Source organism: Mastacembelus armatus, chromosome 8 (genome assembly GCF_900324485.2).
Source record: "Mastacembelus armatus chromosome 8, fMasArm1.2, whole genome shotgun sequence".
Classification (NCBI taxonomy): Eukaryota; Metazoa; Chordata; class Actinopteri; order Synbranchiformes; family Mastacembelidae; genus Mastacembelus; species Mastacembelus armatus.
In genome coordinates this window covers 4122618-4137903 of record NC_046640.1, presented here as the reverse complement: position 1 = coordinate 4137903, position 15286 = coordinate 4122618, and the positions used below count along the sequence as shown (strand labels likewise).

General features: G+C 40.7%; 1 protein-coding gene across 1 annotated transcript; it reads right to left on the bottom strand.

Annotated features, from left to right (window-relative positions):
* Positions 1–1751: 1751 nt before the first annotated feature.
* LOC113140505 (protein lin-7 homolog B-like) lies at positions 1752–7891 on the bottom strand (the record flags this gene model as incomplete). The annotated part of the gene is made up of 5 exons (XM_026324348.1): positions 1752–1990; positions 2844–3053; positions 6485–6556; positions 7603–7721; positions 7885–7891. Coding segments are annotated over 5 exons (558 nt in total), but the record flags the coding sequence as incomplete, so codon positions are not given.
* Positions 7892–15286: the final 7395 nt, after the last annotated feature.

The following is a 15286-nucleotide window of genomic DNA, read 5'->3' as shown; positions in this document are numbered from 1 at the left end:
TCTGTACCCACTGTAGGTATACCTCAACTATGAGAGACAAAATCCAGAAAATCACATTGTCTGATTTTTAAAGAATTTATTTGCAAATTATGGTGGAAAATAAGTATTTGGTCAATAACAAAAGTTCATCTCAGTACTTTGTTATATACCCTTTGTTGGCAATGACCGAGATCAAACGTTTTCTGTAAGTCTTCACAAGGTTTTCACACACTGTTGCTGGTATTTTGGCCCATTCCTCCATGCAGATCTCCTCTAGAGCAGTGATGTTTTGGGGCTGTCGCTGGGCAGCACGGACTTTCAACTCCCTCCAAAGTTTTTCTATGGGGTTGAGATCTGGAGACTGGCTAGGCCACTCCAGGACCTTGAAATGCTTCTTACGAAGCCACTCCTTCGTTACCCGGGCGGTGTGTTTGGGATCATTGTCATGCTGAAAGACCCAGCCACGTTTCATCTTCAACGCCCTTGCTGATGGAAGGAGATTTTCACTCAAAATCTGACGATACATGGCCCCATTCATTCTTTCCTTTACATGGATCAGTCGTCCTGGTCCCTTTGCAGAAAAAACAGCCCCAAAGCATGATGTTTCCACCCCCATGCTTCACAGTAGGTATGGTGTTCTTAGGATGCAACTCAGCATTCTTTCTCCTCCAAACACGACGAGTAGAGTTTTTACCAAAAAGTTCTATTTTGGTTTCATCTGACCATATGACATTCTCCCAATCCTCTTCTGGATCATCCAAATGCTCTCTAGCAAACTTCAGACGGGCCTGGACATGTACTGGCTTAAGCGGGGGGACACGTCTGGCACTGCAGGATTTGAGTCCCTGGCGGCGTAGCCTGTTACTGATGGTAGCCTTTGTTACTTTGGTCCCAGCTCTCTGCAGGTCATTCACTAGGTCCCCCCGTGTGGTTCTGGGATTTTTGCTCACCGTTCTTGTGATCATTTTGACCCCACGGGGTGAGATCTTGTGTGGAGCCCCAGATCGAGGGAGATTATCAGTGGTCTGGTATGTCTTCCATTTTCTAATAATTGCTCCCACAGTTGATTTCTTCACACCAAGCTGCTTACCTATTGCAGATTCAGTCTTCCCAGCCTGGTGCAGGTCTACAATTTTGTTTCTGGTGTCCTTTGACAGCTCTCTGGTTTTGGCCATAGTGGAGTTTGGAGTGTGACTGTTTGAGGTTGTGGACAGGTGTCTTTTATACTGATAACGAGTTCAAACAGGTGCCATTAATACAGGTAACGAGTGGAGGACAGAGGAGCCTCTTACAGAAGAAGTTACAGGTCTGTGAGAGCCAGAAATCTTGCTTGTTTGTAGGTGACCAAATACTTATTTTCCACCATAATTTGCAAATAAATTCTTTAAAAATCAGACAATGTGATTTTCTGGATTTTGTCTCTCATAGTTGAGGTATACCTATGATGAAAATTACAGGCCTCTCTCATCTTTTTAAGTGGGAGAACTTGCACAATTGGTGGCTGACTAAATACTCGTACAAGAACGTCATTGAAAAAAAGAATTGTCATTGAAAAGAAACAGAAAATATCAAAAGATTATCACTGAAAAACACACCATAATGCAAAACGATACAAAAATAAAATAATATATTTTTAATGCCCATTTTCAAAAAAGGTGTTTCAATGCCATTACTTCTTTTTTCAATGCCAAACTTTCATTTTCAATGCCAAAACTTAAAGAGTCAGAGACTTAGCTCCATAGAGAGTTTGCTCTGAAGTGAGAGCACATCTGTGATGTGTAATATTGGAAATGAAACTGTGGAGAAAGGAGTTCAGATAATGTGTTGAATGTGAGAAAGAATGGCAACTTTCACAAGAAAGTCATTTGGGAATGACAGCACATCCAGTTGGGAGCTGATAATCCTCAAAGAAAATGGCTGAAAATGTCCAGGGAAATGAATTGTGCTTCCAAATCAACAGGATAATGGATGAAAGGTCCGCTTCTTGAGGTTTGTCAGGTGGTGATCTGACCTACAAAACGACAGCTGTTATAACAGGGTTCTTATAGAATGCCAGTGTAATTAAAGAAAGACTCTAGTCTACAGGTTTAATTTATAACTGTGGAGAAATCCAGATGAACTGATCATAAAACAGTCACATTAGTAAGAGATCTTGAGGATGACAATGAAAAGCCTGAAACCTGAAATGTTCCTCTTTAGTAATAATCATCATAATAACTGTAATAACACTAAAAATATGCACACATATTTGAGAATAAAATTGTAAGAGAAATCAGTCAGATGCCGGTATCAGATTGTGTCAGGCTGTAATTTGTAATTTAGTGACAGTTGGAGAGTCTGACAGCAGCAGGGACAAAGGACCTGCAGTAGCTCTTATTCACACACTGTGGGTACTGCCTGTCGCTGAAGGTACTGCTGTGAGCACTCCTGTATCCTGTAGGACGTGGGAGCTTTAGTTCATTTTGTTTGATTCTTATTCTCGTATCCCCAATCTCCTCCACTGAGTCTCGATAGCAGCCCATAACAGAGCTAGCCTTTTTTTTTTTTTTTTTTTTAATCGGTTTGTCTAGTTTCTAGTTTCTGTCTGCTGCTGTGATGCCACTGCCCCAGCAGGCCACTGCATAACAAGTGGCTTAGTCACAAAAAGGTTTGGGGAGTGTACTGCATACTCCAAAGAATGTTAGTAATCTTAATCACTAAGTCATCTAGACCCTTAAGTATCTGATAGAACTTGCACATGCATCTATATGAAAATGTGTTGCACTGTCTGTATGTGCTTAAAGTATTAAATCAAACTTGTGTCAGTGTGTGTATCCAACAGTCAGTGGTTCTTTAGTAGCTGACTATAAGCCTGATCTTCTTACCACTCCATTGACAGACAACAACTGGTCTCCTCTCTTCAGCCCTCCTTGGCGGTCAGCCACCCCACCAGGGATCACTCTGGAGATGTATATAGGGGAGTTCTGTTCTTTGCCTCCCATGATGTTAAAGCCCAGACCCTCTTCTGTTTTTGGCAGCTCCACGACCCTTGGGTGAGCATGGCCCTCACTGGCTGCAAAAGCTGCCACTGTGGCCTGGTTAGATAAAAAATATGGCACCAGTAAAAAAAAAAAAAAAAAAAAAAAGAAAGAACTACTGTGAAATCTAGTTCACATAGAGGATGTGCATTTCATCTCTGAGTTCAATTTAGTATGCCTACGGAATAGTTTGTACGTAGGTTTGTACAATAGCTTGTACACAAGGCCAGACCTTGTATCTTGCATACACCGTTGTATCTCGAGATCTGACAAACAAAATGACAGTTGTTCTAATAGCCTAGGACTATCCATGGAGTGCCAGTGTAATAAAAAGAGGTGTAGGATATATTTTTTATTCATAACTGAAGATAAATCCATGCTGCGCATGTGAAGAGAGGTTGCTGTCTTTACACTAACTGATTGATCATAAAAACAAACACATTAGTAAAGATAAATTATTGGCTACTGTTTCTCCTGATGCAAACTTATGTAAATGAAGGCATTCCAATATGAGCTGTATTAATGGGGAAATGAAACAGCCTGTCTGACAGCTTCTGCAGGCACAACAGGAGGAAGAAGGCAATGCCACCAAGCAGGTTAGTTTCACAGAGTAAGTCAGAGTTAACTGATCTCTGTTTTAGGAACAGAAACTATTGTGTTCCCCTAAACTCAGGGTTAAACTGCTCTAATTTTTCACTTCCTGGAATAACCCCCAGAGGTTGCACTGAGAATAAACCAACCCTCTACTGTTGATTTTGTCAACATGAGCAAACTTTATGCACAGCAATAATTAAGTAATGTTTCACAGACAGGTTTACCTGTTTCAAAGGTTTTGCAGGATTTGCTTGCTGTAAACATTCCTCTCTATTAGACCCCTTAATAATATTGTTTAAATGAAAGTTGTTGTTTTTTTAATTTAACCTTTATTTAACCAGGTGAAATCAGGTTAGCAATCTTTGTACAAGTGAGACCTTGCCAAGAATGACTTCTTTTTTGTGCATATGTAATGTATATTAAAAGATGCATCTGATGTTAATGTGAGTCTGTCTCAGCTCAAGGGGGTTATTTTAAGACTGACTTTAAAATGTGAACCTATACATAAACTATTTTAATTAATCTCTCCTCAGCCAGGTGATTCTTTTAAACTGCTAACAAAAATAAAATGTAATGTGTTTAAAGAAGGTAGTTCTACTTTTATGTATAAATGTGATTACTACAGTAAGCCCTTCAACTGTGAGTACCTTTATTAAATCACAATCAAATTACATCAGGGGGTATTCCAGAAAGCAGGTTTAGTGACGACTCAGAGCAGAGTTTTCTATTCCAGAAACAGAGATCATTTAACTCCAACTTGCTCTGTGAAACGGCCTGTCTGCAGAAACTGTCAGTGTCATTTCCACATTCCTGCAGTTATACTGAAGTGCTGGTCGGAGTGCATTCATTTTGAGAAGTTTCCGTTGGGAGAAGCAGAAAAAAAATGATGATTTATTGAAGTGATTGCTTTTAAGATCAATCAATCACTGTCAGGACAGCAATCTCTCCTCATGTGTACAGCGTGGACAACTTACCCTAAGTTCAAAATTTAATCTATAGGCTGCACAGTCCTTCATTACCCTGGCACTCCATGGATAGGCCTATTACAACTACTGTCATTTTCTAATCAGATCACCTCTTGTCTAGCCAAAAGATAGGAGTATTAGAGCCACAAAGAAAGAGTACAATGTAAAGTCAAAACATTGAGAATAGGACTAAAATATCAAGATTAAAGTTAAAATGTCAGGATTAAAGATAAAATGTTGCTTTATGTCAAGCTGGAACATAATGATTTGCAGGTAAAATGTCTTCTACATGTTGAAATTGCATTGTGTTTTGGAATGAAAGCCACTGCATAAACTAAAACCAAAGAGAAATGTTTAATTCATGTTTTTAAAGGTGCTTAAACTAAATGAGGTCATAATAATGATCCTATAGAGTAAGTCTTGCCTGTTTGTTGTATGTTAATACACCATTTTGAGCTGTTGCCAGCAGTTTCTGGCCCAATGGATTGCACTTAAATGAATAAGAACTTTAGTCAAATCCCACCACTTTTTCATCTGTATTCTACTCTTGAAAGAAACAACGTGTTGTAAGTGTTAAATCAAAAGACTATGCATGATGTTTTTGAAGTTTTTCAAATTAATGCAAGAGAAACTTAAGGAACACAAACACTCGGGCTCACCAGCTCAACAATGAACTACCTAAACGCAGACAGCATATTACTTGTCAACTATTGTTTGTCAAAATGGTGACACTGAGGCTGATGTCTAGTGCTGGATCAGGAGAACTTTGGCTATATTCTGTTGCCTCCAGCACATCTGGACATCATTTTCAGTCTGCCGCACAGTTTTCATCATCCCAAGATGTTGTTGCAGAAGCCCTCCATCAATGGACTGAATGACTACAGACCTGTTGCCCTGACATCTGTGCTCATTAAGTCCTTTGAGAGACTAGTGGTAGGACATCACAGTTTGGACATGTTAGGACATCACAGTTTGCCTGCTGGAAAAACACGTCAGTGAAGGATACAGTCAACATAGCCCTGCATTACATCCTGCAACATCTTGAATCCTCAGGGACCTATGTACATGTCCCGTTTGTGGACTTCAGTTTGGCATCCAAAACCACTGTCCCAGACATCCTCCAGTCCAAACTCAAACTCACTCAGGTCAATGAATAACTAGCTTTCTGACAGATAGGAAGCAGCAGGTGAGGCTGGGAAGAACCACAGCCAGCACCTGGTCAATCAGCACAGGGATGTTTACCCACTTCTGTTCTGCCCTAAGACGAGGTAAGAATTTCTAATTCCACCCGTGTGAAGAAAGTAGCCCTTTTTTAATTTATTGAGTTAATCACGTGGAACCAAAACTCTAATCTTTCCAACACACATCAGAACCAGTCAGTGTTTTTGTGGAAGCTATGTATCGTATTCTTCATATACAGTATGAAGTGAAGCCTTTCTGTCATATTAAAAGATACAATGGAACAACTTACTGCGTGAAATACTGTAGAATTCTGACTGAAAATAGAGTCAAATTGATGTGATCATATAAACTGTTTTATATGGCAGGATAATAACATAAGCACCACAAGACCCTCCTCTGACTGCAGATTTGTGGTGCTGTGTGATAACGTGTCCAGCTTTACACTATTAAGATAACAATGCATCACTGTGACTCGCTCAGCTGTTTCAGAGTTATGGCAGCAGTGATGTGACTGGCTCACCATATCCACCAGTCTGGATTCTATAGCACTTGACATTTGCACATTGTGCCTTTGAACCAAACGAGCTTGGGGACATCCACACAGCCAGTGGACCCCAGACTTTTCACTCTGCACTGGATGCTGCGATTGTGCAATTAAGTACAAAAGTACAGTACAATTATACTATAGTCCAACTTTTAGAATTTGTCTTGTAAAATGCATTTTAGTTGTGAGCGTGCATGTAATACCTTGGCTGTTGCTTGTGCTCGCACCTCTGGTCCTCCAACAATGTCTAAAGTGTCATAAAGCTGCTCGTATACCTGAACAGAAACAGGGAAGAGAAATGGTGAGTTAGAGCACCTTGTTGGTGTAGTAGAGTCATCTATATTGGATCCACACTGCAGACATCAAAGATAAAAAAGTTAAACCTTTGAGTAATTAAATCATGTTTACAACTACAGGTCAGTAATTTGACATAACAAGTTTTCAAAACATTAACACTTATAAGAATAGTTGAACATTTTGGGAGACTTTTTTATTTGCCTTTTTAGAATTAGATCATGTCTGCTCAATACAAAGCTTGAGACGGGTTAGGTTAGCTTAAAGCTTGAAAGCAGGAGAATCCTGAAAAGGTATGCCTGCCACCACCACCACTGAGCTGCTTAATTAACATGTTGTATCTCATTTGTTTATTATTATCATATTGTTTTAGGTCTTAAAAGTTGGATGTCTCACTCCACTTTTCTTCAATTTTGACAGTTTTTATTGACATTTAAGTAGGTCAAGTCCAGTGATTAAGATAAAATGGAATAAAGAAAAATAGTAAACTGCGAGAGAAAAAGTCACTACAAAGTAAAAATAATGTTAATGTCAGCTATCAGAGGGTCACTTTCTGCAGTAGTGAATGAAACCTTGATAACTGATGTCAACATTCCCTACAGGTATCCCAACAATTGTTCATAACAACCTCTTCCTGGTGTTGAAAATTACTGTGTTAATGTACACTCTGAAGTATTATTTGGATCATGCAGCACAAGAGGAAGCAGTAATGTTATTATCATGGTAAGAAAAAGGCAACTAACAAAGTACATTGACACATTAGTCTCAGAAATCAAATATTATTGAGATAGATGACACTTTTTCAGAAGTTCCCACAAATATGCTGAAGAAACTAGGTTTCTTTGCTATCACTCTTCACCTGGAGATTCTGGACACTGTTGCTGTTGTTTTATCAGTCAAAGCCTACTGCACAGCGGGGAACTGAATAACATCATGTGGATACTCTCAGGACTGAAAAAAATGGCTCTGAGCTCCCTTATATTTCTAGCCCCAGACTTTGCAATAACAATCTGCTGCAGCTCCATACCTCTCTGATGGCTGCGCAGAATTTGCTCTGCAGGACTCTCTGTAGGGCCTGCAGTTTGGGAGGAGGCAGCTCACCGCTCCGCTGGAGCCTGTCCAACAGCTCAATCACCCTGCATACATCTAACACACACACACAAAGCTGGATGAACAAAAGAGTCAACTGTCATCAAAGAGCACAGATCCTTAGGCTCACTGCGTTACAATCATAATCAATGTGTGTTGAAGTCATTTAATTAATTATAAATAAACAGCAAATAACGACTGAAGCACAATAACAACTTACAATGTAAAGGCCATTAGCCTAATCATGAAGCTTTGTCTTATAATGGGATCCACCCATATGTAAAGATCTAAATTAGGCTTTTCAGATATTATGCAAATGTACCAGGCTGGGGAAGGATAAGCATCCACAATTAAATCTGGAAATTTTCTAATAAAGGTTTTTGTGAATGTTGCAGCTTTGCCCATGTTATTGCAGTAGCTAACACAGGTTATTAAGGGATAGACACAGCAAGCAAACAAGACAAGAAAGAGTGAGATGACCACATCAAGTCAGATCGATGCCATCGATCAATCAGTCAATCTTAGCCCGGTTCTGTTGTTGTTGTATTGGTCCTAAAAACCTCAGCAACAACTTTATTGAACTTGCAGCAACAACTGCAGGTTTTTTCAGCCTGACTGACTAATATCTGAGATTTAATCTGTTTACAGTCCACCTGCTCCCCCTTCCTTCCCTAAGGAAGTCTGTGTGGGATGATGGAAAGCTCCGGACCACTACTAATGGCCCTTATGGTAAGATGTTGCTGTAATAGTGCATTATATTTATGCAAAATAAATATTAAATAAATCTTAATTCATTAATTCAAAAATAAACAGTTTAGGCCAAAGCATGTAGTCTGTTGCTATGGCAACCAATCAGATGCAGGCCCCTGATGCCCCTTGTATAATGCTGTGACGTCACGCTATTTTAACCTTTATTAAAGGTAATGACGTCAAATGCAGGCCTTTGGTGCCTTAGGGTGCTGTGACGTCACGCTCATTTTAGTATAAATACGCAGGACAAACACACCGATGAATATTTGCAGAGACCTGGATTTGCCTGATTGCCCGTGTTGTAAGTGACCACCGCTGTTTTAAGCTAGCAAAATGAGTCGTACTGAGGAATGTTATTATTTGTGCGCTGAATCTCTTGACAGTGAACCAACATCCATGGACAAAACCATAGAGTCCATTAACCAACACCTTCGTGCCGCCAATGCTGACATTGAGAAGCTCCAGGAACAGCTTCGGAGTTCCAGAGAACTGGAGAAACTATACCAAGAACTTAAGGGAATACAGGCGGCTGCAATAGCAGAACATAGCGCTCTTCAAAACACTTTAGATTCCCTTAGTGACGAGATAAAAAATTACAGAGCGTTAGATGAAAAGTTAAAAGAGGAAATAACAACTAGCGACATAATTGTAGCGACAAATCAATTGCTTAGGGAAGAGATTGACGCAGTGAAAGACAAAGCGATAGCCCTGAGTGAGCTGGAATCCAAACGAGCAGCCATGACAGAGGAAAATAAGGAGCTCCAACAGCAACTTGAGCTCCTGTTGGAAAAAGTCCCCAGTGATTTGGAGGAAAAGTACAATACGGTGTTAAAGGAAACAGAGAGGTTACACAAAGAGAACAGCGTCAGGACGGAGCAGGTCACTATGCTCAGGGACATGTATGAACAGAACGCAGATTTGTGTGAAGACTACGATTTTATAAAAACAGAAATGCAGGTGCTCAGTCAGGAGAACGACCTACTGCGACAGGAAATCGAGGAAATTAGCAGAAAAATGTCGCACCAAAATCTTTCTTTAAAGATGGCTGACGCACTCAAAGTGTCACACGAGGCCCTTAGCTGGGAAAATACTGACCTGCTGAGGGAACTCGAGCGTCTTAACGGGGAGTACGAAAATGTTAAAGAGTTCAGTGACTCGTATAATGAAAGCTTGTCCCGCATTATAGATTTGAAGAAAGAAAATGATGATTTGCGCGGACAAATCCAGGATGTCAGCAGACAGCTCCAGAGCACAGAGTTTTTTAGAGACAAGTATAAAGAACTGGAGGCTGAGGAAAAATCTGCCATGGCCCAAAACAGAGTCCTCGCTAAAACCTACTCTGAGAAACGTAAGAAGCTCGCAAAGGAAGAGAAAGATAAATATGACAAGCTGAAGGAGCAAGTAGATGCACTGAAGCAAGAGAATGGTGAGATTGCGGAAGATATTCAGGGTTGTAATGCAAAACTTGAAGACCTGAATAATCTTAAAGCGCAACATAAATTATTGAAAACAGAGAAAAAGAAGCTCGTCAGCCAACAGAACACGCTGCACAAAAATCTCCGTGAGCTGGAGAAACAGCTTTCAAAGCAGCGTGCTCAGATGGAGAAGAATGAAGGGCTCACCCAAAAGCTAAACAATCTGACCAGAGATAACTGTGCACTGCGGGACAAAGTTGAGACACTTAACAAAAGTCTCCAAGATGAAAACATTCTGGACATGACATGTAACTCCCTGACGGTGAAGAAAAACGCCATGAAGCAGCAGAATAAGGAACTGCACAAAGAAGTCCAGAAACTTAGCAAAAAACTGGACAAGAAGAAACGTTTGGAGGAACAGTAAAGAGAAATCAGCAGGCAAAACCAAGCTTTTTATTTTTTAACTTTAAAATGGGTCAATTTCAGTTTCCTCTTGCAGTCTAAAAATGTGTATATATTTATCTATTTTAATAAATCAATTAAACTTACCCGACTTGAGTGGACTCATAACTTTATGAGAAATGTAGGCCTGTTATGATTGGCATGGTTGGTGTGTTTAAACACAAACACAAATATCTCAGGTAAGTGCAATATCTTTTGATTAAATGCATATATATATAGATATATATAGTAATTGTTGATATGTTATTGACTGGATGCCTTTATCTATTTATTATTTTTTATAGTGAAATTTCAATTTAAGTAAATATAAGATTTAGGATGACATAGCCTTGGCCTCCAGCACTACTGTGAAAAACCTTGGGGTTCATTTTGACCAGGATATGTCCTTTAATTCACACACAAAACAAATCTCTAGAACTGCCTTCTTTCACTTGCACAATACTGCAACAATTAGGAGCATCCTGTCTCAAAATGATGGAGAAAAACTAGCTCATGCATTTGTTACCTCAAGGCTAGATTACTGTAACTCATTACTACCTGGATGTCCCAGTACAGTCTTATGTAAAAGTTTAGTCACCCCTTTGATAAATAACAGATTTTGGTAATTTTTTAACTGAAAAGATGTTTCACACTCTGGAAATGGAAAAAATGCACTATTTTTCGCAACACTGCATTTTCTATTTAGATTTACAAAAATTAAAAAATAAAACATTATTATGGCATTGCAAATTGTGACCTAAATCCAGAGTCTCCAGAATTTTTTTCTTTTCGTGCGATCGTAAATTTTCGCCTATTTATAGCGCTGTAAACTTTCCGACGTTACTGTTGCCCATCCTTCGCACGAAAACGTGTGCATTAAAAACCATTCAAATCACTATTTTTGACCCTGCACTTATAAAAAACATAAAGCACGCATATGATTATTTATCCGCTTCATTTCAGACCTTTCCCCTTAAGCTTCCGTTCTGAGGCCATTTTTTCCGGGTGACGTCACCATCAAATCCCTTGATTTTCCAGCAGAGGGCTCTCGAATTCTATTACGTCACTGCTCTCTGCACACACGGTCTGATGCATTCCTTTGGTTTCCGGGTATGAAAGACGAGAAATGAATGCACGTGTGTGTAGTGAAGCGTCTTTTCTTCACACGCGTTGCATTTCCATAGGATAGAATGCGTAAAAGTGCACATGGCAATTTAAGGGTTAAAATAAAAAAAAAAACCATGCACATTTGATATGTATGATTAGGGCAGATGCTGGTCTAAAAAAAAAAAAAAATTTTTTTTGATAATAATAATAATTTATAGTTTTATTTCTCTGCACATCTCTTTGTGTCCAGATTATTTTATGAAATATGACACTGCACATAAAATAATAATGCATATCAATAGATGTTGGTGCTGATTTTTGACATATACCAGGCTGCAATAATCAATCCATAAATAATCCAGTTTGCATGAAGTATACTTATATATTTATATAATTTTTATAGTTTTTCCTCACACTATTTCGTGTCAAAGGTGCAAGCTCCAGTTGAAGGAGCATCTAAGTCTCTCTTGGAAATGGAAAAAATGCACAATATTTTCAGCAAACACAGCTCTTACACAGCTGCTTAGAGAAACCCATGGTTGTTGAGTGTCTGCAAGTGTGTGCACAAGGTTTGTAGAGTCAAAGTATTTCTAAAGCTTTGAAATTGGCATTTACTAATGACAGCTGTTGTCATTCATCAGCTCTAACGAGCTGATTAAGGTCTGACACCTTGCAAAAAGAATCTGAGACTCTGGAACTTTTAGGATGCCCAAACTTTTGCACAGTGCCATAATAATGTTTTTATTTTTTATTTTTGTTAAATCTATGGCATAAGAAGTAACTATGCATCAGTGTTTGCTGAAAATATTGTGCATTTTTTCCATTTCCAAGAGAGACTGTGTTAACATCTTTTCAGTTAAAAAATCACCAAAATCTGTTTTTTGTCAAGGGGTGCCTAAACTTTTGCATAAGACTGTATCTCCATAAAAAGCCTCCAGTTAATCCAGAATGCTGCAGCCAGAGTCCTGACAGGAACTAGCAAGAGAGATCATATTTCTCCTATATTAGCTTCTCTTCATTGGCTCCCTGTAAAATACAGAATAGAATTTAAAATCCTTCTCCTCACATACAAATCCCTTCATGATCAAGCTCCTTCATACCATATTATCCCAATAGGCCACTTCGCTCTCAGAGTGCAGTAAGGTTGCTATCAAAAAAGACGTGCGTGTACTAATAAACATTCGTACATATTGGCCCAAGCTTGTGGATAAATGAATAAATTGTACACAAAAATGTGGTTTTGTAAACTCTCGTATAAGTCAAATCATACATAAAATATGTAGTGCGTGGTCTTTTGTGAGAGTACGATTCCAAAAAACAAACAAAAAAGTAAAATAAATAATAATATTATATATCAAGCAGAAGATAACATTTTCATAAACTGTGCATGTATTCGTACTGTGTTTGACTTGGAGGCGGCAAGATGGCAGACGAGGAGAGTGTGAAAGAGACGGGACGAAATCAGGTAAATAGATTACGTATCTCACATTGTGTTGTAATATAATTTTCTTACTATATTAGTTTAGGCAGTTACTGACCCCATCAACTTGCACATTGTTGTTCTTCTTTTCTCTCTCCTCTATCCACTCACCCCAACTGGTCGAGGCAGATGGCCGCCCAAACTGAGCCTGGTTCTGCTGGAGGTTTTTTCTTCCGTTAAAGGGAGTTCTTCCTCTCCACTGTCGCCAAGTGCTGCTTATAGGGAATTTATAGGGTTTTGTTTTTATAAAGTGCCTTGAGATGATTGTATTGTGATTTTGCCCTATACAAATAAATTCAAATTGAACTGAATTCATTGCAAATAAATGACTTTCATCTCATTTTAAAATGTTACCTGTATTTCACAAATGTGAGCAACTTAGCAAAAAAAAACAAAACAAACAAACAGAAAAACCCAATAAATATGAATAAAGATAATACAAAATAAAACATAATATTGGTTTTTATACTGTTTTATTTTCAAAACTAGTTACAAGTAGTTTTGTTTTGAAAATAAAACAGTAGGACTTCCGAAGCAGCTGACAGGTACCGCAGGGCCAAGCGTGCTGCAGCCCAGGCGGTGATGGAGGCAAAAATTCGGGTATGGGAGGAGTGCGGTGAGGCTATGGAGAAGGACTACCTGTCGGCCCCGAAGAAATTCTGGCAAACCGTCCGGCGCCTCAGGAGAGGGAAGCAGTGCTCTACCAACGCTGTTTACAGTGGAAGTGGTGAGCTGCTGACCTCGACTGGGGATATTGTCGGACGGTGGAAGGAATATTCCGAGGATCTCCTCAATCCCGTCAACACGTCTTCCATGAGGGAAGCCGGGGCTGGGGATTCGGAGGCTGCTCCATCCATCACCCAAGCCGAAGTCACTGAGGTAGTTTGGCAGCTCCTCGGTGGCAAGGCACTGGGGGTGGATGAGATCCGTCCCGAGTACCTCAAGTCTCTGGATGTTGTTGGGCTGTCATGGCTGACACGCCTGTGCAACATCGCGTGGCGTTCGGGGACAGTACCCCTGGATTGGCAGACCGGGGTGGTGGTTCCTCTTTTTAAGAAGGGGGACCGGAGGGTGTGTTCCAACTACAGAGGGATCACACTCCTCAGCCTCACGGCCGGTGGTCGAACCTCGGATCCAGGAGGAACAATGCGGTTTCCGTCCTGGGCGTGGAACACTGGACCAGCTCTACACACTCTCGAGGGTGCTCGAGGGTTCATGGGAGTTTGCCCAACCAGTCCACATGTGTTTTGTGGACTTGGAGAAGGCATTCGACCGGGTCCCTCGTGACATCCTGTGGGAGGTGCTCCAGGAGTATGGGGTCCGGGGCTCTTTGCTGGGGGCTATCCGGTCTCTGTACAAACGGAGCAGGAGCTTGGTTCGCATTGCCGGTAGTAAGTCAGACCTGTTCCCGGTACACGTTGGACTCCGACAGGGCTGCCCTTTGTCACCGGTTCTGTTCATTACTTTTATGGACAGAATTTCTAGGCGCAGCCAGGGGCCGGAGGGAGTCCAGTTCGGGGACCACAGGATTTCATCTCTGCTTTTTGCAGATGATGTTGTCCTGTTGGCTCCATCGAGCCAGGATCTCCAGCATTCACTGGTGCGGTTTGCAACCGAGTGTGAAGCGGCTGGGATGAGAATCAGCACCTCCAAGTCTGAGGCCATGGTACTCAACCGGAAAAAGGTGGTTTGCCATCTCCAGGCCAGGGGAGAGATCCTGCCTCAAGTGGAGGAGTTTAAGTATCTCGGGGTCATGTTCACGAGTGAGGGAAGGACGGAACGTGAGATTGACAGACGGATCGGGGCATCGGCAGCAGTAATGCAGTCGGTGTATCGGTCCGTTGTGGTGAAAAAGGTTTTCGATTTATCGGTCAATCTACGTTCCTACTCTCACCTATGGTCATGAGCTCTGGGTCATGACCGAAAGAACGAGATCGCGGATACAAGCGGCTGAAATGAGCTTCCTCCGCAGGGTGGCCGGGCGCTCCCTTAGAGATAGGGTGAGGAGCTCGGTCACCCGGGAGGAGCTAGGAGTAGAGCCGCTGCTCCTCCACATCGAGAGGAGTCAGTTGAGGTGGCTCGAGCATCTGTTTCGGATGCCTCCTGGGTGGTTACAAGTATGTAGCCCACCCCGGCTACAATACAGGTTCGTCCCCTGGCAGTCACACAAATCCACACAGCGTATATATACACACATATATATATATATATATATATATATGTGTATATATACACATATATACCCATCGCTTGGACAAAATTTGATATTGTCCTATACATGGGATATATATATATATATATATATAAATAAAAGCATGAACAAGAACACATGAGTTGCGGAACATGAGCGTAAGGAAGACAAGGCACACGGGACTACATGAAAAATAGGAATGTGGGACAGGAACATGAAAACTAAGGGAAACAGGGCA